The 25,725-nt window shown below is 36.2% G+C and overlaps 1 protein-coding gene across 13 annotated transcripts; it reads left to right on the forward strand.

The window, feature by feature from the left end:
• Positions 1 to 177: 177 nt before the first annotated feature.
• LOC129256804 (nuclear envelope integral membrane protein 1-like) lies at positions 178 to 24,166 on the forward strand. Of its 13 annotated transcripts, none has more exons than XM_064097598.1 (9): positions 373 to 466; positions 793 to 910; positions 10,304 to 10,440; positions 15,717 to 15,933; positions 17,116 to 17,188; positions 18,654 to 18,747; positions 20,344 to 20,666; positions 21,263 to 21,436; positions 22,117 to 24,166. In XM_064097598.1, the coding sequence occupies exons 4-9, from the start codon at positions 15,720 to 15,722 to the stop codon at positions 22,262 to 22,264; spliced, it is 1,026 nt and encodes a 341-aa protein (XP_063953668.1). In that variant the 5' UTR covers positions 373 to 466; positions 793 to 910; positions 10,304 to 10,440; positions 15,717 to 15,719; the 3' UTR covers positions 22,265 to 24,166. The 13 variants fall into 13 exon arrangements, with proteins under 13 accessions (XP_063953659.1, XP_063953657.1, XP_063953668.1 ...); XM_064097597.1 differs by lacking the exon at positions 373 to 466 and adding an exon at positions 654 to 696; XM_064097599.1 differs by lacking the exon at positions 373 to 466 and adding an exon at positions 660 to 696 and having other exon boundaries at positions 793 to 884.
• The last annotated feature ends 1,559 nt before the right edge of the window (positions 24,167 to 25,725 follow it).

Genomic DNA, 25,725 nt, shown 5'->3' on the forward strand with positions numbered 1-25,725 from the left:
AAATCCTTATCGAAACAAAAGTAGACGGTGAAAAGGGGTAATTTTTCATGAAGAATCTGCTTAGGCCTATCACATTTTTATTTGCCGCCAAGCTAATCCTTTTGCAGCAAATGTTAACAAACTAAGGAAATTGGTCTCCCAAACTCAAACTCAGTCAAAGTCAACTGTCTCTGAAATAGGATACCCAAATTCTTTACAAAAGTCTCTGTTTATCACCAGAAGATCCTGCGTCCACAACTGAAGTTAATCTTAAGCAAGGCTTATGTTACGTTTGACCCGGAGACCTCGACACTGTGTTCAGGCTGCCGCAGTAATGTAATTGTAACCTTATCTCTCTCATTAGTATACTATTAGTATTACTCATTAAGTCATTATTGGGTCTGGGCCACTCACACAACATGCGAGGTTAGTGGGTCTGGGCTGGGATACAGTCTCCCATATTGGCCGTGCGCCTCTGGAATGACCCGTAAGCCTTCAAAGATTTTAACAATTTAATTCACATTTTTTGTGTAATCAAAAGACAAAAAAAAGGCTTCAAATGAAAGTTCAATTCAAACTGAAGTGTCACGTGTTCGGACGCCCCACGTCCATTCCAACCCTCATCTTGTTCATGACCGGAATTAACATCGCACATCATTATCATGCGCCATCATCGCAAAGCAAAAATTGTCGACCACAACGTACCGGTACCGTACGGTAAGTGTTTTAAATTGTTATGTATGTGAATGAACAAAGAAGGATATTCAACGCATTTTTAGACCTCTAATACCTGACATGATTTTCACATTGCAGATGTCACAATGGAAAGATTTCCCTTTTGATGATATCGTATCGTGCTCCATGATGCCCGTTTCAGATTCAAAACATCCGCCGGCGGAGTATAGGTAGCTATACAAGTACCATAGCAAAGGTTGGCTTCTCATCATATTTATGTAGTACACTTGCGTGGTTAATGTATGTGCTTGATCAATGTGTTACAAATCTTTTGTGGCAGGGCCTTCGTCTTGTGCAATCGATTCAGGAGTTAGCTACTGAATACCGTACCGGTACTGTCGGTTCATATTTCACTTTCAGGATCTTCACTTTTCTGGTTGGCGGATCATGACATGGAACTCATATATGTATTTAGTTTGTCTGTTCTGCTTCATGGCAGTTTATTGCACGGTAAATATCCCTTGCATGTTTAAATTGACTTCGATGTTACTGTTTTTTATCCAGGGAAGTGCGAGTTGGTCAGCGATTTTGTTTTTCACTCAGCTTGTCTGTTGAAAGTTGAATGAATGGGAATGATTTTGGCGGGCATAAACCGGTCGAAACACCGGTAATCGGTATGAACTATGATGGGGGGACCTAACCCAGGGAGCTCAGGTGGGTGTTTCATAAAGCTGTTCGTAAGTTAAGAGCGACATTAAGAACGACTGGTGATCCTTTCTTGTGGCGAATGGTATTCATTAGCGATGGTTTTGCGCGTAAGAAAGGATCACCAGTTGTTCTTAAGTTAAAGTCGCTCTTAACTTACGAACAGCTTTATGAAACAGCCACCTGGCCCGTTCAGGACTCGTCCGTGTAATACTGGGCAGACATATGCTCTACAAAATGGGGTACACGTAGAATGGGGTCGCAATAGCACTCCAAATAATAGGGGAAAAAATAAATCGTGCACCTATGGTCGTGACTCGTATTGCCGGACACACTGGCCCGTATTCTCAAGTCGGGTTTAACTTAGACCACGGTCTAACTCTGTGCTAAAATTATGGGAAGCCAAAAGAGTCAAAATTTTCATTAAAGGGATGGCCGGGCTGAGAGTATTTATAGCTTAATAAGTAGAGTAGAATTCACTGAGCAAAATGCCGAAAATTTCATCAAAATCGGATAACAAATAACAAAGTTATTGAATTTTAAAGTTTAGGCTTTAGCAATATTTTGTGAAAACAGTCGTCATGAATATTCATTAGGTGGACTGATGATGTCACATCCCCACTTGTTTTGTATTTTATTATATGAAATTAGGTTTATTCAAATTTTTTCCTCCAAGAACTAGAAAAATTGGATTGACAACTGATTTAGTGCATTAGATATTTATTGCTGCAACTTATTTCATTATATGAGAGACATTATTCACACTAGTATGAAATAAAGAAAAAATGTGATTTCATGTAATAACATAAGAAAACGGAAAGTGGGGATGTGACATCATCAGCCCACCTAATGAATATTCATGACGACTGTTTTCACAATATATTGCTAAACTTTAAACTTCAATAACTTTATTATTTGTTATCCGATTTTGATGAAATTTTCGGCATTTTGCTCAGTGAACTCTACTCTATGTATCAAGATAAAAATATTTTCAGCCCGGACCATCCCTTTAAGTTGTATGTTTCTGATGTTTACTGTGCTCTTTTCTGATTCATTGATGGTGAAGACAATCATCTATTTATACTCCCTAGACAATTATGAATGATTTGAAAGGCAAATGAGCTGAAATATGATATCTCTACTGTTAGTGATTTATAATGTAACAACTGGCTATCCATACTTAAGCCACAACTTTAAACCTGAGTTTAAGTTAAACCCGACTTCAGAATACAGGCCCTTAAATTTATTTCAGTGCTTTAAAAAGGGCATATAGAGACGATGAATTCAAGAAAAAATTGCACTAGCTTAGCTATTGATTCTAAATATGAAGAGCTCACTTGCAAAAGGAGTTAGGTCCATTTTTCATCAAATTTGATTTTTATGTCTTGATGTATAGATTTTTAGTAGCTCTATAAGATGATACCAAAGAAAAGTTGAAATTCCTATTAAAAAGTGAACTAAAATGGCAAAGAAAAGTCACGTTTTTTTCAAAAGGGGTTAGGTCCACAGAATTTTTTTGGAAAAGAATATCTTAAAAAATATGAAGACTGGTAGATTTCTCTTATTTTATGTTCTCATGGTAGGGTAATAGGGTATCATGAAAATTTAGTTTCGCTTACGAATATTGCAATATGGGAGAATTAAAAAAATGATTTTCTTGGAGTGGACCTAACCCCTTTCGCAACTAAACTCTTTTGAAGAACTCATAAATTCGTCAAAAGGGGTTAGGTCCATTTTTCATAAATTTTATTGTTTTTTGTTTCTAAACCTCTAAATTTTTAGTCACTCTGAGTCTCTGATGATATGAAAGACAATTTGAGATTCAAATGAAAACGTGAATGAAAAGGGCAAAGAAAAATCACTTTTTTAATCAAAAGAGATTGGATTCATTTTAGTTTAGTTGCAAGAGGGATTAGGTCCACAATGATAATTTTTCAAAAAAATTGAAGACAGGTAGATTTCTTTTATACCCAATTTTATGTTCACATGATGGGGTAGTACATCATGACAATTCAGTTTCTCATAAGAATATTGCAATAAGTGAGAATAAAAAACATGGTTTTTCTCGGAATGGTCCAAAGTGGACCTAACCCCTTTTGCAACTAAACTCTTCATATATGAAAATTATGAATATGGCAAAATTCTGGCCGCACTTGCCACATACCCCTCCACGAAAAAACAATGATTTTCATGCGTTAAAAATAACATGATTCCGGACACGCGCCCTCTTATCTCTATGGGATGCAACATTATATCAAACATGCTGACGAGATGCGTCGGGTGACGAGATGGGTGACAATATTCTTGTTTAATGATTTAAAAGGGAATTGGTGAGATTTTTTCTTCATATAGCATATAAGATGCAAATTTTCAGAATTTTTCTAGTTTTTTGTCTCGCCTGCATAGCAGAGCGAGACTATAGGCGCCGCTTTTCCGACGGCGGCGGCGGCGGCGTCAACATCAAATCTTAACCTAAGGTTAAGTTTTTGAAATGACATCATAACTTAGAAAGTATATGGACCTAGTTCATGAAACTTGGACATAAGGTTAATCAAGTATTACTGAACATCCTGCCTGAGTTTCAGGTCACATGACCAAGGTCAAAGGTTATTTAGGGTCAATGAACTTAGACCATGTTGGGAAAATTATTTTCAAAATCTTAACCGAAGGTTAAGTTTTTGAAATGACATCATAACTTAGAAAGTATATGGACCTAGTTCATGAAACTTGGGCATAAAGTTAATCAAGTATTAGTGAACATCCTGCTCGAGTTTCAGGTCACGTGACCAAGGTCAAAGGTCATTTAGGGTCAATGAACTTTGGTCAAGTTGGGGGTATTTGTTGAATTACTATCATAACTTTGAAAATTTATGGATCTAGTCCATGAAACTTGGACATAAGGTTAATCAAGTATTAGTGAACATCCTGCCTGAGTTTCAGGTCACATGACCAAGGTCAAAGGTCATTTAGGGTCAATGAACTTTGGCCAAGTTGGGGGTATTTGTTGAATTACCATCATAACTTTGAAAATTTATGGATTTAGTTCATGAAACTTGGACATTAGGTTAATCAAGTACCACTGAATATCCTGTGCGAGTTTCAGGTCACATGACCATGGTCAATGGTCATTTAAGGTCAATGAACTTTGGCCGTGTTGGGGGTATATGTTAAATTACCATCCTAGCTCTGAAAGTTTATGGATCTAGTTCATAAAACTTGGACATAAGAGTAATCAAGTATCACTGAACATCCTGTACGAGTTTCAGGTCACATGACCATGGTCAAAGGTCATTAAAGGTCATTGAACTGTGGCCGTGTTGGGGGTATTTGTCGAATTACCATCCTAACTGTGAAAGTTTATGGATCTAGTTCATAAAACTTGGGATATAAGAGTAATCAAGCATCACTGAACATCCCCTGTGAGTTTCAGGTCACAAAACCAAGTCAAAGGTCAGTTAAGGTCAATAAACTTAGGCCATGTTGGGGTAATTGTTGAAGTGCTATCATAACTTTGAAAGTTTATGGATAGAGTGAATGAAATGTGGACATGGGTGTAGTTGACAGTCTTAAGTCTCCGTTCAAATGTCATTTATGGTCAATGAACGTGGTATTATGTCATTATATGAATGATGTTTTTATGAATGATTATTTTATAGTAGTTTTCAAAGTTAGCACTGCTGCTATATTAGATTGCGTAATGCAGGCGAGACTGCCAGAGGCGTTCCACTTGTTTATGAATCTGATCAGATGTTGAAAATAAATTTGTTTGCTGATTATTGGCGTCATTCCATTCTTATGTTTACAAGATTTGTAGGCCTATGCGATAATTGAAAATAGTTGTCATCTTGAGTGATCATTATCATGATTAAATGATATAACAATATAGATATATGTACTGCTTTGAGAGGCATGGTTGTTTAGAGGCTCAATGGGACCGCAACGCGACTATGCCCGAGGGCATACCATAGTCTGGCCGATGCGGTACCCGCGAGCCGAATTGAAACAACCATGTCTCGAATATAAAAGCAGTCCATATATATTTTATGAACCAAATTATTAAACATTAGATCTAATGTTAGGGCCTAGTCTAGGTCTAGATCTAAAAGCCCTGGCCTAGGCCCCAAGCTAACGTTAGGTCAAGGCCCTAACTTAGCCCTGACCCTGAACTCTGAAATTAGGTCTCAAAATCGAATATCAAAGCAGTTCCCGAGAAGTTCATACCGATAGGCCCTACTAGTACTACTGTACTAGGCCTAGGCTAGATATTTTTATGAACCAAATTAGATTTAGGGTCTGATTCTGAATAGGGTCTTACGTTAGGCTTAGGCTAGATCTAAAGTACAGTCTTAAATCTCCATTAGAGTATAATCTAACGTTAGATCTAGTCGACTAAACCTACGTCCTAACTTTAGATCTAGATCTAGAGTCTACTCTTAACTTCTAAGCTAACTAACGACAATTAACATTAGATCTACCCGTCCTAAGAAACGTTACGTTTATTGTTAGAAAGTGCAGTGACCGTCTAATCTTTTCACCCGACTCACCTTTTGCGAGCATGCATTTGAGCGAACTGCGACAAGACTTGATAATTGAAACATCCGTTATTTCCTTAATAAGTTAGTTTTCTTTTCAATAAATGCCATATATTTTAACAGGAATTAACAAGCAAAAGTCAAAGATTGGCATCGTTCCATCGATATGTCATATCCGTTGCGCGCAATAAACGCGTAAATGCGCGAATTGTCTAAAACTTTCGATCAAATCGTGCGGATATTTATGGTATCCACAATCACCGAAGAAAGCAACATTTTGCATGCAATCAAATGGGGATCTAAGCCAAATTTTGCTATGCCCGTCGTTAAGGGTCAGGTCAGGGGGCTACGGGCAGAAATCTTGTTAACTATGCCCGTTGCCCTTGGTTACCACCTTAGTTTGTTGTTTTGAAGGCATGGTCTTTTACATGACCTCAGTTTTGACCAATCAGAGGAACGGATTATTCGACATTCTTAAAGAGAGGTTTATAATAAACAATACTGACTCATCCACTCAATCAATCAAATATCCATTCAATCAACCAATTCAATAAGTCAACCAACCAATCACTCAATCAATCAATCAAATATTGATTCAATCAATCAAACGATTCAGTCAATTAATCAATCAACCAACGATTCAATCAATCTGAAAACAGCCAATCAATCAACCAATCAATCAAACAATCACAAACTTCATCTCAACACTAGTTTTGACGGTAGAGAAACATGCAATAGAGACAAAATGTTCAGTTTTACTGAAGGCTTCTACAAGAAGCATTTTATATTCACTTGTTTTCTTATTTCCTTTTTCTTTTTTTCCATTTTTTCGTTTGCACATGAATAAAACTTAGATGAAATAATATTATGAATGCACATAAGACATGCACATGAAATAATAATAACAGCTCGTATTTCTTTTCAATTAACAACATAAATGAAATGACTGGAAATCTGGAATGTTCTGGCAAATAGAATACTGAGGGTAACAAAGATATTAAATAATTACAATAACGATGCTACAAAAACGATGGGAAGATAACAATAACAATATCAGTAATGATAACAAATATGACAATGAGGATAAGCAATATTTAAAGTAATTATTCATAACAATATAAATCATAATACGAGTACAATCGGTATTTATTGATATATCTAGAACCTAACAAGTAATTGAGGATAAGACGGTTGTATTTTGTTGAAGAGAATAAACTGTCACAAATATTGATATCAATCAAATATGTCTCAACAAGAAAGAGAATACTATTACAGCAAAATATAGTGAAAGGTGAAACAGAGACATTTGAAAAACTAACTCTCATCGCAGCATGAGCAGTCAAAGGACTTGGGTGCTCTGAACCACCAACAGCAGTACCACAGATGGACCCAGTGATTGCAATGGTCACACTTTACCCAATCAAGGATGAAGACGTGAGCTCTGTCCACCTGTTTGGGCACACTTGCTTGACACACATAGTGGTTTGAAGATTCATCATCTTCCTCGAGTTCGTCCTCACTCTGTGCGTCTTCGCGAAAGACGAGCTTCCGTCGCGTTTGTGATGAATCATTCATACCAGATGTGCCTGGGATTGCTGACTGGGCAGGGGCGGCAGTGGGTGTAGCAAACTCCTTTGAACTCGCTGGCATTAGGATTTTGTCATTTTTCTTGCATTTTCCTTTCTTTGAAGGTTGGATCTCTTCCGGAACTTGAGAAGCATCATCATCAGGATCAACACCATTTTCCTGAAGTATTTTGTGGAAGACATCTGTTTCTGTGATCGCTACCCCGGCAGGTTGATAACGAAACTTCCACTTCCTTGTGATGGCAGGTTCCTCACTGGGGGGAGATGGTCGTCGATTGATCAGGAATGCAGCTGCCTCTGCATCAGATGCAGTGTCCCTAGTTAGGCCTACCTCAGGCTCATTTGATGAATTGACAAGGCTGGCTGGACAACACATTTCCTCTGCATCAATCTCGTCAGGATGGAATGGGTGAATTCCTGTTGCCCGTAATCCAGCTTGCAAGTTAGACTTGCTCACGGTTCGAAGATAGGATTCTCCAATCAACTTGGTGAGGAGGTCCCTCGTGATCACCTTGCCAGGATGTTTGCGGAGATACCTACTCCAGGTGACATTGTAGTAAGACTTCAGCGGGCTAAATACACCTACATCCAAGGGCTGAAGGAAGTGGCTAGTGTGTGCTGGGAGAAGAAACAATACGATGTGTTCTCGTGCATATTTTATGACGTTAATGGGCACATATGATCTACATGTATGTCCGTCATAAATCAAGATGACCTTTTCTCCCTTCTCCCTTCTTGCATCCACAAAGGGAGTGAAGTGACTCTTGAAGAAGTCTTCAAATATATTGAGTTACTCCACCTGCTGTCGCTCATTGACTTCGTCAACATTGTAGATTCTCTCTCCTTTGCCCTCCAAGTCAAACAATTTGCTTTGTCCATAAGGTATACCTGTTGCCGTTTGTTCTACACATCTCATTCCGTAGTCGATGACGAGGAGGAACAGGAAGGATGACAGGATGTCTCCTTGTAGACTCCTGTGGTAATTTTAAATAGTACAGTGTTTTTTTTTTCTGGATGCAGCTCTTACTGTCTGAGTAAAAAGCTTTAATGATCCCAATAATTTTGTCCGGAATTCCATAGGATTTAACAATTTACCACATTGCTCTTCTGTTCACGCTATCGAAAGCTTGTTTGAAGTCAACAAACATGATTGATAGTGATTGTTGAAATTCCCTTGTCATCTCTATCACTCTCTTTATAGTATGTATTGCACTTGTACAAGAACGACCCTCACGGAACCCAAACTGTTGTTCTCTGTTGTAGATTCTTCCCAGTGCAACACTTGCCATGACTTTGCCTGTAACAGCTAGAAGTGTCACGCTCCCCTCCAATTTGCACAGTTCATTAGATCACCTTTTTTGCTAGCCTTACTATCAGTCTTGTTTACCATTCTTTTGGTATATTTTTATGTTGCCGTATCAGGGTTCACAGGCGGCATAGCTCTGCAATTGCAGTCTCATCCAAATATTTAAGCATTTCTGGGTGAATTCCATACATGAAGTCAAGGTGCCTTGTTTTTAAGTCTCTTCAGGGCATGTTTGATCTCTTTTATAGTTACCTCATCAGTGTGTTTACATGGAGAGTAAGTACATGTTAGTGAATGATTTTTACTCTCTAGGAGCCTCCTGGCTACATGTAGGTGCGCAGACATTAGGCACCATTGGTTTGTTCGATCTGAAAATGACTGGCTGAAGTTTTTTCCAAGAGCGCGTAATCATATACATGTAGATGTAGACTTTAGATCTATTATTCTCAAATATTTATGAGATTTTTGGCACACATACATGTAGGGCCTACTCATAAGAATATAAGGAATATTATCAACTGAAAATTCTCATGAAATTAAAGAAAAGGCATGGGGCTACCCATTACTATTTTTTTTAGGCCTACACTTAGTTAAAACTGTCATCCTTACCAAAAGTTTGTTGTAAAAATGTATGAAGGGGAGCCCCGCGTCTGCTTACCCATTCACTTTACACATGATTTGGGGATTTTGATGCATTTTGAGGCTGTCACATGAAATGCCAGAAATTCCTTATTTTTCCACCATTTTGAGTCAGAATTTCTAATGAATATCTTTTGAAGTATTTCAAGTTTGTAGTCATTGGGTATCTTCTTTTACTAGAATCGTGCAGGTTTGTGTGTGCGCAGACAAGGGCACTGCACAGACTTGGGGCACCTTACAATAGGGCTTGGCCTACCAGATAAAATGATATAAAATATGGGTGAAAGTTGGCGGGAAATCCATCAAATATTAATTTAAAAAATTTAAGTTGTGATTTGGGAAATCATATCATGACTTACATAAAGCACATTTTCAATTTTTTGAGAAAATGGCATTTCAAATTCATTTTTACTCAGTCTACATATAGAATCTATTTGATACTATACTATAGGGGAGCTGCTTGCATATGACATCACAAATTAAAAAATTAAACTTCAAATATTTTTTTGAATAGTTGATGGAATTTCCTCAAACCACCAATATTTTTGATATTCGATTCTCTGCTATTTTTACAATCAACTTTTTGTCAGCATGAACTTCCCCTTAGTTTTAGCCTGAGCACAATACATGGTTTGACACAAGTTTTTAACAAATCCCATTTTGCTTTAAATGTGAAAGTTCCAAGAAGTGAAATTAAACTATTTTAAGCGAAGTTTGGCAGAATGCTAGAAATACGAAAACCAGAATTTTGCTTTGGTACAAGACTTGTGATCAGAGAATAAAGTCAAAATCAGCTTCAAGTCGCAGCCTGAAATTGAATTGTACATAAGAGTCTATATGTAATTTTTTGTTCATATATTTTTGTTTTTAACTGAGACCAGGAGCAGAAGCAAGCTCTTCTCATGAGAAGGCATTTCAACCATGGGAAACAAAGCGAAAGGAATCAGCTGGGTTTCATGTCTATTGCTACAGTGGCTTCAAAGAATGGCAAGTGCTCAAATTTCTCAGTAGTGTCACAGTAAGTATATAATATTGAATGATAGCCTGAAATTGTGAGTAAGCTTGTGTTTGTTTGTTTTGATTGGTTTTTTAAAATATTTTTTTGTGTGTGGGGAGCATAGGCGGATCCAGCTTTTGGCGAAAGGGGGGGGGGGGCGCACTGCTGAGCGGCGCACATATTTTTGCACTTCACCGGCGCCATAAAAGAAAATGTTCAAAAAGGGGTACCGGTAAAGTCTGACCCTGTCAAATGCTCTTTTCAAAATGTAGGATTTAATTCCAGTCATGCCATTTTGCATGACCACAAGCAGATAATATTTCCGGGGGGGGGGGGGGGGGGGGGGCAAGACTCGAAAATTTGGTGCACATCTCACATTTGCACATTTTTCATAGTTTTCATGAAATGTTAAGGAAACAAAATTGTTTTTCACAACAGCAGATCGCGAATGTGCCCCCCCCCCCTTCCCCCTTGCTGCGTACGACCATTCCCTGAAGTCCACTTAAACATATCTCATTATAACAGAAATATACATCAATTTAAACATATAATCTTTCTAAAACATATATAGAGAGAGATTGAAAACTTATTAAAGAAAGAAACAAGCAAAAAGTAACACAAATTATGCATGTTATGTGCGATTTCAAAATCTCGTGTATTAACCCTTTTATTGCGATGAGGCCAATACTTTTGTATATTAATAGAGATACAAGTTTTTTTTACTATATGTATATATATATATACACAGGGGCGTCGATCCTTTTTTTAAGATTTGGGGGGCAAAATCATGAATCAACTTTCCAAAGGCGCTCGATATCACACAAAACAAACAAACTCACACACACACACATATGCATATATATATGTATATGACTCATGAGATAGAAACACATATCTCACCAACAAATTAATGCGAGCGCGAAGCGCGAGCTGAAATGTTTTAGTATACTGACCTGATTCAGGAAAAAGGTGCCTGTTTAGGACTGTTTGTAGTAACTCATGATGAGGATACATATCTCACTACACAGATAATGCGAGTGCCGAGGGCGAGCTGAAATTTCTTTATGTTCTGACTAGAAAGCTTGATATTCTATGCATTTTTGGTACCAATGATTAAGATGGGTATCTAAAAAAACAATAGATGCGAGCGCGAAGCGCGAGCTTAAAATTTTGATATTTCGATGTGAAAAAAAAAGGACAGTTTAATGGACGTTTGTAATAAAGAACAAGATTATATCCAGCAAAAGATTATTGCAAATCGAAGCGGGAGTTCTTTTGACGTTTAGTCCTGAAAAAGGGACATTCTATTCACCTATTTAATCATGAAAAGTATGGGGTTTTGCTACAGAAATGATGCGAGCGCAAAGCGCGAGCTGAAAATTTTTATATTCCAATCTGAGAAGCGGATAATTTAAGCACGATTTTAAATAAAGAACGAGTTGTGTAGCTCAATCTCAATGTACGACTGGTTGCGTAATTATACACTCCAGGTACTAGCGGGTTTTAGCAAAGTTTTGGGCTAAAATATCGAATCATCTTCATAAAACACTATAGTAGCTGTCTTAAACTAAAGGCCATAGAGTTGGCACAATGTGGAATGTGTAAAGAAGAAAAGTGACTGACCTTTTTATTAAAGCATTGGAAAATAAGATCAAAATTAAAGGATTTGCTCTACGCTTTTGTATGATTCTGGGATTTTTTAAATAAATTAAAGAATTCATGACATCTGTCATTCTGTGGGCAACTGCCCCGCCCCAGTCCACTCTGTAAGGGCATGCGATAAGCTTTGTTATGACCATTCAACAATAAAATGTATAACCAGGTGCCGCTGATCATTCTTGACCGGCGCCGATCTAGATTTGGTTGGCAATAGGCCATTCTTCATTATTCTACCGGCGCCTATTTATTGGAACCAGGGGACGCTGATTATTCTTGACCGGCGCCGATTTAGAACAAGTAGTGCTGATTATTTTTACCGACGTCACGTAAGATTCAGGCAGCGGCAATTTATAATTGACTGGCGCTGATTTAGAACCAGGAGGCGCCGATTATTCTTGACTGGCGCCGATTTTTAACCAGGTGGTGCTGATTATTCTTATCCGGCGCCGATTTAGATTTAGGTGGAGCTGATTATTCTTGATCGGCGCCGGTTAAGACTCGGGCAGCGCCGATTTATAACCAGATGGCGCTGATTATTCTTGACCAGCCCCGATTTAGATATAGGTGGCGCTGATTATCCTTGATCGGCGCCGGTTACGAACTCAGGCAGTGCCGATTTTTTTGTACCGGCGCCGATTTATAACCAGATGGCGCCGATTATTTTTATCTGGTGCCGATTTAGATTTAGGTGGCGCAGATTATCCTTGATCGGCGCCGGTTAAGACTCTGGCAGTGCCGATTTTTCTCGACTGGCGCCGATTTATAACCAAATGGCGCTGATTATTCTTGTCCGGCGCCGATTTAGATTAAGGTGGCGCTGATTATTCTTGATTGGCGCCAGTTATATGCAGGCAGCGCACTGCTGATTATTTTTAACCGGCGAAGTTGTTGGGAAAAGGGTAGTTAAAAGAAAAGATAAGGAAGATGATATGATTGTGCTTTGCTGGGGGATAGTCTTTCCTTACTGTTGCTAATATTATATCAGTGTATAATTTTTTTTAAGCGGCGCCTTTTCTTTTCTTTCCTTTATTTTTATTTTTTCAAGCAGCGCCTTTTCTTTCTTTTACTTTAAAAAAAAAAATTTTTTGAGCGGCGCCTTTGGCGCCGCTCAAATATAAGGGGGGGCGCGCGCCCCCTGCGCCACCCCCCTGGAACCGCCACTGGGGAGGATAGGGGGTTATACAGAACCAAAATTCTTTCTACTTTAAAATTAAGATCCATTTTCCACAATAACATGAATATTCAAACTACAGTACAAACATAGTTACTTATAATTGGAAAATTCATTTGTTTGTTTGAAACTCTATAAGATTGAAGTTCTTTTTTTTTTAGCTTGTTATTTTAACTTGTCAATTATAAAAAATTGTTTCCCAGGTAGTTTTCAAGAATGCATTGTATACCTTTGTAACACATTGTTGGAAAGACTTTGATGGTTTATCTTTGATGATATTGTGCTGTTATTGTCTTGTCCAGAATCTGAAAGATATGTATTTCACAGATAAATATACACAACAAAAAAAGTAAGTCCCCCCTAAATCAAATTGCTGTAACTTTTGAACAGAATTATTTTGAGATATGATATTTCGTAGGTGGTTTTTTACACTCATTAAGCAACTCATGGATAAAAATGAGATTGATCGGTTGAGTCATGCATGAGTAATTAAAGATTGAATTAAAAATGACAATTTTTGAAAGTCACAAGAGTCGTTTTTCAGATTGTGCAAATACAAAGTTGGGCAAAAGTTGTTTTTAGGTGAATTTTTTGGTGTTATGCTGTTTTACTATCCATCATTTAGCCACTCCACACACAATTTTGATATCGTATGTTCATGATTGAGTGAGCACAATTAAATGTATTGCAGGGGCCCGGGCCGCGGAAGCGGGGGGAGGCTTTAGCCCCCCACTTTTTTCCAAAAGCATTTACAAAAAAGTAAAAATGACCATACGTTTATGATTTTTTTGCCTGGTCAGCCCCCCACACACTTTTGGCTCAGCCCCCCCCCCCCCTCTTTGAAAACCGTTCCGCGGCCCCTGTATTGTGACGTATCATCATAGGGGTTTATGGAAGTATCCTCTACAACTTGTAAGATCATGTTAAAATTTGAAAATGTTGGTGGCTCCCCCCATTATAGGCCCCTCCCCCATATTTAAATTCTGGATCCACCACTGATTTGTCCATAAATTAGACTGATCACGAGAAATTGTAAGGAAAAGAATACATTTATGCAGTATAAAGAGTATTCACTTCTAAGTTTTCGAATGTGCTCGCTCAACCATGAAAATGTTTAAAGTTCGGAAAGTGTGAAGGGATAGAAATGATGGATGATAAAAACAACAGCAATTAAAGTCACATTTGAAACCGATTTTGCCCCCAATTACCCTTTAAAATGAGTCTGTGACATTGAAAATACAAATTTTCCCACTTTGATGCGTGCTCACTCATCCATAAATAAACAAATCGATTTCATTTTTGATCAGAATTCTGCCCATAGGTTGATAAACATTACTGCCAAATGACATTGCTAAAGACAGCATTGAAAAAAAGTTCCACCATATTGAATAAGAGGTTACTTATTCTTAAACATATGCACCCATAATGTACACAAGTCTATGAGAGAGGAAGTCAAAATTTTAACAAATATGAAATGAGGGTTTGTTTCATGGACGGTTTTTGTTACTTCTGCCAACAGTTATTTCATGAAACTTCGCACATGGCTTCAGAGTAACATTATCCAAAATGAGCGCACACCAAAATAACCATTCGATACGGCACAATGTGGGGCCAAGGCCTTGAACATTCCTCTAATTTGCATAATTTTCGAATATTGTGTGCTCACTGATGCATTAAACATCGGGATTTTCATAAATATCAAATAAAATGAACTATGCAAGGAGGTTTGTGACAGATATCCATAGTTACGAATTGCATTTTTTCAAATAACGTAAAAAGAGCTAATCACCTTCCACATGTTCATTCAAGCGTGAATGTTTACATAAAGGCCTTTGAATCATTGAAGCATGTTTATTGGTCATGAACATAATGAAAAAGCTGAGAAAAGATAATTTTCAGTTACCAAAATTAAACAATACTTGCCTATGATATTTGAAAATCATATTTTTGTTTTCAATAAATTGTTCATTGAACCGTGAAACGATGAATATTGTTGAAGAAACTCTTCCCAAAAATAACTGCCATCATATTCTTTCATTTTTATGGATAGAAATGTGTAAAAATCCAATTATAGCAAATTTGGACTTGTGTTTATTCAACCGTGAAATTTAGCCAAAAAAGTTGTATCGTCTTTTAGAAAGTACCTTTTACAAGCCTTCTGACTATTTTTCATGATAAGAATGTGGAATTAGTTCCAATAAAATGGAATCAAAGTCGTGATATTTGGCTTGTGACTTTTGAAAAGTGACATTTTTGCCTTCTGACGGTGCTCACTGAAGCATGACGGAAAATACGTCCATAACATTTACTCAGAGGGTAGCTTAGAAAATTACCTACATGCTCATGTAAAAATATATTAAAAACTCGCATTGGTTCGGAAATTATTGATGTTTGTTTAAGGGAGGACTTACTTTTTTTGTTGTGTATAGTTATTCAAACTGTTTTATCAACAATTTCTCTTACCAAGATTATGTTCACTCCTCTGGATGCTGATGAAACACTGCTCCTTTACATTGGGAATAATTCATCAGCCGTAGAGGGTGCCAGAGAGTCTGCAGGTATCTTGAAGAGGTTGCAGTATTTCTCCCCATGGTCATCAATTAAGCAAAGGCTTTCACCTTTCAAAGATACATGTGTAGGGGTTGAAACATCAGGAGGATTTGAGATTGTGACCAATCAGAGAAGTGAGTTGACAAATCAAGCTATTTTGTTCCATAGTAGAGTTATGACACACCCATGTTTGAGTCAGGAAATAGTTACTTGATCAACAGTTACTTGATAAGGCAGTTTGTGTCTATAATGTCAGAGTCATACTCTCATTTCTTCCCCTGGACTTGACCCATTCCTTTTTTAATGATATACAGAGTAAGTCCAGATGGGGGCATTCATAGAAAAGGAATCCGAATGGAAGTCTTGTATCTAGCTTTAATACGTGTTTTGGACTGCAGTGTTTGAGGTTCAAGGATTTATTTTTGTTCAACATTTAACATTGACAACTGAATACAAACAATGTCTAAGGAATATAGACAAGTGTAAATAAATTTTCCATATAAAATATGAATCCATAAAATAGCAAAGAATTATTTATTAAGAAAATACTAATAATTATAATCTTGTAGGTTATTCTGAAATAATGACTGAAAAAAGAAATTTATAGATGTGGATATGGAAGAGCCAAACGTAAAGCAAAGCTCATTGGTTGAAGACTCCTATATACATGTATATGCAGCGAGTGTCTTACAATATATCAAAGTGGCAAGAAATAGTTAAGAGTGAATAAAACAAAAGGGGGAGAGACATGAGTACATAAATTAATGGATTATTTATGAATCAAGTGTACTATATAGTAATACATACACATTTCATAATAGATTTTTGCTAAAAACAGAATATTGTTACTTGATATATAAGCTTTGAAGAGACGATATATATGATTTATGAATAACAGTGAGACTTGAAAGTAGACTCAGTCAGAATCATTCATTTGACTAAGGAGTATTTTTGCATTCAGTGTACATGTAGTTCGAGTAGTTATGCAGGAAAAAAATACCTGAATGCTATTATCTTCATCTTTTTCAGGATCTTTTGATACTGAGTGAAATATGTTTTTTTTTCTATATATTCTATGTTTTTTTAAATGTAATTAGTTCACATCTTCATGAGACAGCAGAAAGCATAATCCACCATTTTTGTTTGTTTGTTCGTTGGTTTTTTTTTTTTTTTTATACATATTTTTGGGAAAACCCCCACTCACCATCTTTAGAGTGCACTGTACATGTATACACAAGTTATATATCAAGTGGATTAGCTATTACTTATAATTTTCTTTGTTTTGGTTTTAAGAACTGTTTTTTTTTTATTCTCAGATATTGATCTTCTCTATATGGGTTTATTGTTGCTTGGTCTTACACTTTTCCTCATATCACCAGCCCTTAGTAGGTATGTTATTCTTTGTATGATTCAATACCTTCATAGTCATTAATGATAATTTGGGGGATGGGTTCAGATTTCTTTCCTTTTTTTTCAATTCAGGATTGTCTTGTATATAAATTCTGGGTCATTTCATACGCTAATTCAAAACTCATCTTTAAAGGGGAATCCAACTTGGTCATAAAATGTTGTGTGAGAGAGAAAAAAAATACATAAAACAAATGTGGTGAAATTTTATAAAGAAATCGGACAAGCAATAAGAAAGTTATGGCTGTATTGAATTTGAGATCCCTAAGACTATGTAAATTTTCAATCGGCAAATTGGTAATTACTAATTAAATTATGACAAATGTGAGGGACAACTTTCCACATGCCATGTACCAGTTACTTAATTATCAGGGTTTGTGGTTTTCTCCTAAGTATATCTACCTGTTCCCTTGGGGCAGTAATCAAAATATAACCAAGGTAGCATATTGTTTGATGTTCACATGAAATAATGATAATTATAAATAAAGCTTTGGAAAAAATAATTTTTAGCCATTTTATAATAGGAATAATAAATTGGTGCTTACATGTATATGGCACATAATCAATTAAAACTGTTCTATGCACTTCATATATACAAATTACTCTCCAATATTGCGATTACACTACAACAAAAAATAATTATGTTTTCAAATGTCTTTTAAATGATTCGACAGAAGTACATGATCAAAGATGATTTGGCAAACTATTCCATGATTTGGGACCGCAAAAATCAAGGCTAGCTTCTCCCCCTTTTGAAACAACTCTAAGAATGTGTAATATTGAAGTGTCTTCACTAGACATGCTAGAACTGAGTCTGTACTGTGGCCTGTGTGGCGCTCTAAGTAAACTATAGAGGTATTCAGGTGCCATTTTATGCATACACTTATAAACTAACAATGCAACTTTGTAAGAAATTCTTTTGTCAACTGGTAACCAGTGCAAATGTTTCAACAAAGGAGTGGCTCGATCATACTTCCGCGCTTTCAAGATGATACTAGCGACCCGATTTTTGATGTGCTGCAACCTTTCATGATCTGTTTTATTGATATTGATTAATAGAGAATTTGAGTAATCTAGCCTACTATAAACACAAGAGATCGGATAGCATGGTTAAAAGCTTCATCAATTGGAGTAAATGGAAAAGTAGTCCTTGATGATGATGACATCACCAATGACAATGTGGCCAATATGATATCTCCATTGGCAAAGTGATTGCCACTTTTTACAACTTTTGAAAATTATAACTTTCTTGTTCAATATTGTTTGATTTTTACTTTTTTCCTCTAAAAACAACTTTTATTTGGTTAGATTCCCCTTTAATACAGAATAAAAATGCAACAAATTTGAATAGTAAAATTTCATTTCATGTTTGGACATAAAAAGGGAGTTTGATTTCAGTAGTGTATACATCGAATGATACTATTTGTCATATTTCATTTTATATCAGGAACTACATCTTTCACTATTCATCTGGAGTCACCATAGGTGTTTTGGCATCTCTTCTCATTCTTATCTATGTGTTCAGCAAGTTTGTCCCAAAGGTAATAGACAACTTTTACAATTTCCCTCTGTATTCAAAACCCAAACAAACAAAAAATCCATTTATGAATTATCTTTCAAATACGGTATTTAAAATATCAATGATTTACTGATTGATATAATTTTTTTTTCATTTTAGTCATGAATACAGAATTGTGCAAATTACTGTATCACTCTACATACATGTAGTATATCTAACCTTTGTCAACTGATATCTTGTAGGTGTTAAGTGAGAGTAAAAAAACAAATCCAAGTCGTTTTTTTAGATGTCAAATTTTCTGAAGTGGGACACATTTCTTTATTTCAAAGAGATTTTACTTTGACAAGGAATCATTTATGGAGCTCTTAAGTGTGATATCATTTTTTTATTCCAGCATTTTCATGTTCAAATTTTGGTAACCTAGATGACAAACCCCATCACACCAAATTTGATATGAATTGATTCGAAGTGGGTGAAGATATGGCCATACATACATTTTGTTATTTTTAGCCCCATCGAAATCAGTTTAAAATGGCCTGGATCATAACCATACTAATTCACATTTTCCAAGGAGTTTAATAGTTATTGAATTCATGCAGCCACATCTCAGTCCTCTGATTCCAACTAAACTTGGGCAATGGATGTTTGTTACCATCCAGATTATTAAAACGCTATGCAACAATATTACCTTGGTACTCAGTACCTACAGGCCTGCAAACTAATCCTTTTTAAAAGGAGTTACTCCTTTTTTTTTTATACATTTTTCATATTATATTATACAAGGAAAGAAAACTTTTTTTGTCCAGATATTATGTACAGTCATCTATGGGAAATATGCTGTGACTCTTATTTTTGTCTCACCTGCATAGCAGAGTGAGACTATAGGCGCTGCTTTTCCAACGTCAGCGGTGGCGTGAACATCAAATCTTAACCCAAGGTTGAGTTTTTGAAACGTCATCATATCTTAAAAAGTGTATGGACCTAGCTCATGGAACTTGGCCATAAGGGTAATCAAATATCACTGAACATCCTGTGCGAGTTTCAGGTCACATGACCAAGGTCATTTAAGGTCAATGAACTTTGGCTATTTTGGGGGTATTTGTTGAATTACCATAACTCTGAAATTGTATTGGTTTAGTTCATAAAACTTGGACATAAGAGTAATCAAGTATCACTGAACATCCTGTGTGAGTTTCAGGTCACATGACCAAGCTCAAAGGTCATTAAGGTCAATGAACTTTGGCCATGTTGGAGGTAATTATTAAATTAATATTATCATAACTTTCAAAGTTTATGGATATAGCTTATGAATAGTGGGCATAGGGGTAATCAAGTATCACTGACAAGTGTTAGGTCACATGATCAAGGTCAAATGTCATTTAGGGTCAATGCACGTACATGTAGTATTGTAACTTTATATGAATGATGTATTGTGTGAACAATTATTTTATAGTAGTTTTCAAAATCGTCACTGCTGCTATATTGAATCACGTAATGCAGGTGAGACTGCCAGAGGCGCTCCACTTGTTAAAATGAATCACTCCTATTTTGTATGTGTGCAGGTTGGTAGGCCTGTACCTAAAACTACGGAATGTTCTCCAATATTTTCCCATTCCAGAAATCTGGTGCCCTGTCTCTCTTGATAGGAGGATGGGCATTGGTTGGATTCTTCATGAGATGGATAGTGGACAATTTTCTATCAGTCCAGTACAAAGGCTACATCATTGGCTATATAATCCTGGCCTCAATGATCAGCTTTGCTGTCTGCTACCGCTATGGACCAGTCACTGACAAGCGCACTGAGAATCTCTTACAATGGGGCTTACAGCTTATTGGACTAACATGCATCTACAACTGTTCTCAGTTAGAAGGTGCTTCTATAGCTATCATCACAATTTTATTGGTGTATTCATGGATACCTCAAGGATCTATTGGAGCATTGTAAGTTGCTTTGTATCAAGTATCCCTATGAATTCTTTAGCTGTTTAAAATACTGAGAGGAATTGGATTTTGAAGTAGGAATGTTGTGTATATTCATCAAGAAAATACATTTTGTTAGATCATGAATTCATTTCCCTAATTATAGTTTTTTTTTAATTTGTAACTTAATCATACAAGGTATCTGTTGCTGGGCTAGTGCCATGAGGATTTTTGGATGGTGTGTGTGCTCTGTGAACCCACTCCCTTAGAATATATATGAAGAGTACTTAACAACGCATTCTCAAATTGTTGTACGCAAGCTGACGGGATGCTGGATGTGCAACAATTGTACGATCACACACATACTGACCAAAATGTACTGTTGCACTCTTTAATAGTGCATTGCAATGTGGTTCAATTTATTGTGCCGCTAGGTGAATAAATGCAGATGTGTAGTACTGTAGTTTCAACTAGCTGAATGCGCTCTACTGCCACAGATATGATGCGTTTGAATCTCTGATGGCAAGCTATTCATGAAATCAATATTTATTTATTAGAACAGAACACATTTGAATGTTTATTTATCATTTGACTTCGATTATTGTGTTTATAAACAGAAAGAGTATAAATATCTGGACACGTCCATACAAACCTAGGCTTCTGACGGTTGAGGAGTTTGAGGAACAGGGAAGGGAAGAAACAAGAAATGCTCTGGAGGAATTGAGGCAGTACTGTAGCAGTCCTAAATGCAATGCCTGGAAGGAGGTGACGAGACTGGAATCTCCAAAAAGGTAAAGGGCCAGAGATTTATATCCAACACTTTTGGGAAGGTCATTGATGTACATATAATGTTATGAATGGTGTTCCAAATGGGACGGCATCAGAAGTCACATGCAATGACTTGTTGAAGAAACTAAAAACTTGTCTAAGAAGGGTTCTTCAAGTGGGAGTGGGAAAATTGACAAATCAATGCAAGTTTATGTACAGGCTTCTGTCAATTTATCAGTATTGCACAATTTTTTAAAACTGATTTCATCTTACCTACTATGGTCCATACTCTGAACTCCAGTTTAATTTCAGTTCTGGTCTAAAGTTGTAGATTAACTATTGAAAGCCAATTTTGACATACATGTACATCTCCAACAGTACAGGTTCGATTTATCAACACATTTGGTGTCAAATCATCCGTAACTGTCTGGGAATGATAACTAGAATAATTCTCTTCACGAATAGAGCATAGGGAAAAAAACAAAATAAACAAAAGAAATTCAGAATACGTGCCCATTTAATAGTTCACCAATAGCATTGGACATTGAAGTCTCTTCCTATTCTCTGTCTTTGCTTTCAGAAGAATTTACAATGTTTGCCCTTTCTTGAAATACATGTATACCCTTTATCTTGTAACCATTATTACTGCATATGTATAGTGAAGTTTTACATAACCAAACAGGTGTGCTTCATCTTCTTTCAGGTTTGCTGAGTTTGTATCAGGTGAGGGCCATGTCAGTCAAGATGATCTTGATCTGTATGCATCAGATATTACATTGATATCAGAAGATGATATACTGACCAGCGATAGCAGTAGTGCTATCAGTTCAGATGAAGAGGATTCCAGGTGACCTAAGAGCACTCTAGAACATTAAAATGATGAGAGTAGAGAACTCGTCAGCATCGCTTCAGAGGATGATATGACCAGCTGGAACAGAGCAGTTTTCAATGATTTTAGACAGCCATAGATCTGTACTGTGTAGGGGAAAACATTGGACATTATACCAAGGATAAACTTTAAACCCTTACCAGGCTGGGCATTTTTTGGCTGTTTTATTGCCGAGGGTGGATTCTAAGATCTCGGTTGCCAATCACGCGAGTGCCACAAACATTCTTTGCACAATGGTAGTGTTAGGATGTCAAGTCAATATGACTGGGTATTCTCAAAGACGCTTAAAACAAAAAAATCAATGGGTCAATCAATGTCGTAATATTAAGAAGGTATTACTGTTTGGGAAAATAGTAAACAAATATGTACGGCTGCTAGAGGAGGTGGTTCCTAAAGTGACACAATAGAATTCACATCACTATGAAGGCCGCATACTAAAATGTTGCATATTTGCAAAAAGGTGTGATATCAAAGACAATAGATCCTTGCAACATTTAAACAGCTTTATTTTCTGCAGGTATTTGTGTTGAATTTATTGATTGATGCACTTTGATCAATTTAAAGAAACTGTTGTGTGATATGAATCATCAAAAGTGTTGGTTATAGAATATACTTCCATTTGACTTAAGATACAAAATCAAATTTCTGTAAATACCAAGAAATGATAAATGCAATTTATTAGGTGCCATATCCATCTCTTTAGAGATGCTCAATGTGCACAATGAAATCTATCACTTGTGTGCAGGACATGATAGGTTTTTAGAATGTTTGTGACTTTCACTACAATGAGTTGGATGTCTGAGTGATGTCACCATTCTATTCATATGCCTATGCCCAATATGAAGGTTAAGATTTTTTGTTCATTATTTATTCAGTTATCTTTTTTTTTCAATTTGTTTATTATTAGTCTATTTTCATTTTATGGGGGGGGGGGGGGGTAGGGTTGTCCATCTGTCTCATTTTCTTTGTGATAACTAAAGAACCATTTGGCAGATCAACTTCAAACTTGGTCCAGGTTTGCATGACTGATAATGATCTGGGATGGTAATCTCTAAACTTTTCTTATAAATATTCTCATAACTCAGCAATTATGTTGCATATTTTATCTCTGACATGCCCAATATTTTATCAACCAATCATGAAAGGTTTTATATGCTTAGGTAAACCAATAGAATCGTCTCTTCTGTAAAAAAAACACTAAAAACATGGCTGTTCTCCCAGTCTTATTTTCTTTGAAAAGATTCACTTGAATGAGATCTTTGAAATTGCTGATAAGTCTCTGTATTGTTTTAGGAATGTCTCATTTGTGAAGCGAGATATTCTGGTGGAATCCAGCAAGAAATTATTGACCAATAAAAATTGCATGCAACATTGAGTTACAAAAGCCCCCTACCTCTTGTAAATTTTATTGTATTTTCCAAGGAAGTTAACATAAAAAATATTAGAATTTTCAGAAAACCTTTTATCTCAATATGTTATCTTGAGCATAGTATTTTATGTGCCGTTTTTATCTTTATGCATATTTTAGCTCTGACACCATGTGCGCTCAGTGAAAGTTGCAAGAGAATTCTCAGAATACAGATTTTATTGTAACTGTAAAGATACAAGAATATTTGTCACAAGACAATTTTCAGTTCAGAATATGGCCCTGGATTAGTTTTGGGGATATAAAGTTCAAAGGTCAAAGAAACCAATGTAAGGTCATGCAGTCCAAGCACATTATTCAGCCATTTCAGGATGCAAGTTGTCAGTATTACAGTTTTTTTTTATTATTAATGATGTAATTTTTTATGTGTTGCAATTGTTTTTCATCATGAGCCTTTCAAAGATGACTTTTAATAAATAAATTTTTGTACAATCTTTAGACTTTACTGTGTGTAGGTTCATTATTATGTGGTGAAGTAAGAATGTTTGTTTAAATTGTATCTTCCCTGTTATTTTTCATACATCTCATCATAGGTACAAATGTGTTAAATTGGCATTTTATTTGTTACCCCTCCCCAACAAAATAATGTTCTTTTTCAATAGGAACACTAGACAAGTATGTCTTATACGAGAACAGTCATCCTACCAAGAGAGATTATATGCCATTTATAAGATTGTATTGACACAAGTGGTTGGTCAAGACCATTCCTACAAAAACTTGATTGAATAGACTAAAAAAAACATTACTTTGAAATCTGATGCAAAATAAACTGATTTAAATTTGCACAAAACAGTGATATGCAAATGAGAGAACCAAGTTGCAAAATATTTTTTGTGTAATAACATAAAACATCCCTAATTTGCCTCAAAATTATGTTGAACCAGGTTGAATTCCTCATGAAATATATATCATTACAAAAATGTATGATTTGGTGGAGATCCCCCAAATCTTTGGGCAAAGTCTTGTAACTAGAGTAGCTGTCTTATTTTGATGAAATTCTGAGTTACATACTTGTTTGATTCTGCTCTATTGATTCAAATCAACTTGGGATAGCAAGATATGGCCTTAAAAGTGCCACTTCCTTCTTTTTGCCAATGTGGGGGTAGGGCAATGTTTGACATCCCAATGATTCTATTTGGATCATGATATACTGAGTCAACACCAATCTTCAGCAATCATACTTCTGCTTTCAAATATCTATGACACAAGTGACACATATTTGTACAAAGCAAATAAACTTTTATTGGCACTGTGTGGTATAGAAATATACAAAATATATACAATCCATATATACACACAGTTGGACTGTCTACCTGTACAATAGAGAAATAAGTTTACTTTTGAAGCAAATTGGTTGGAGGATTGTACACTCTGCTGCAGGTGTTTTACATTCAGGCATTCACATTCAATCTAGAAATATAGAAGAAACATGAAAGCAACAGAGAGAGGCAGATAGACTGCATGAGAAGGGACAAGGAGATTTTTGAGAAAATGGGAGAAGGAAAAAGAGATTTATAGGGAAGTGTAGTGAATATCCTCGAACATACATATACAGGTAATGTATATGTATTTAGTCAAGCCTTTAGTCAACCTTCCATAAATCGAATAATCAACAAAGTCAAATTTCTCCTAAGTCCAACAGATTTATGTGGTCTCAAAAGATTTGACTTACCTGTCCTGTAAACATGACAATATATAACTTTAAATCACAATAGCGAAACTTTGCTTAACAAATTTCGAAATAATCGAAAACAACCTAACAAATTTGTGTATTACATTACAGGTGACAAGCATTGAGGTCTCAGTGAATCAAGCATCTAAGAGATAAGATATCACATAAAATATGTAAACACTAGACTAGTACTAGTAGGCATATCAAATCGTGGCTGGGGTGCTAACCTTGTACCTCAATAATTGTACATTTTCAGGGCAACTCAGAAAAAGCTGTATTTTAGAAATGTGGCAACCTTATATTGTGTGAAAACAATCCTAATTCC

Source organism: Lytechinus pictus, chromosome 3 (assembly GCF_037042905.1).
Source record: "Lytechinus pictus isolate F3 Inbred chromosome 3, Lp3.0, whole genome shotgun sequence".
NCBI classification, from domain to species: Eukaryota; Metazoa; Echinodermata; class Echinoidea; order Temnopleuroida; family Toxopneustidae; genus Lytechinus; species Lytechinus pictus.

Coding starts and splice junctions, on each gene's coding strand:
- LOC129256804 (XM_064097586.1), top strand. CDS start 1,107: ATGGAACTCATATATGTATTTAGTTTGTCTGTTCTGCTTCATGGCAGT. Junction 15,934..17,115: donor GATTGTGACCAATCAGAGAA/GTGAGTTGACAA, acceptor TTTTATTCTCAG/ATATTGATCTTCTCTATATG. Junction 18,748..20,343: donor TCAGCAAGTTTGTCCCAAAG/GTAATAGACAAC, acceptor TTCCCATTCCAG/AAATCTGGTGCCCTGTCTCT.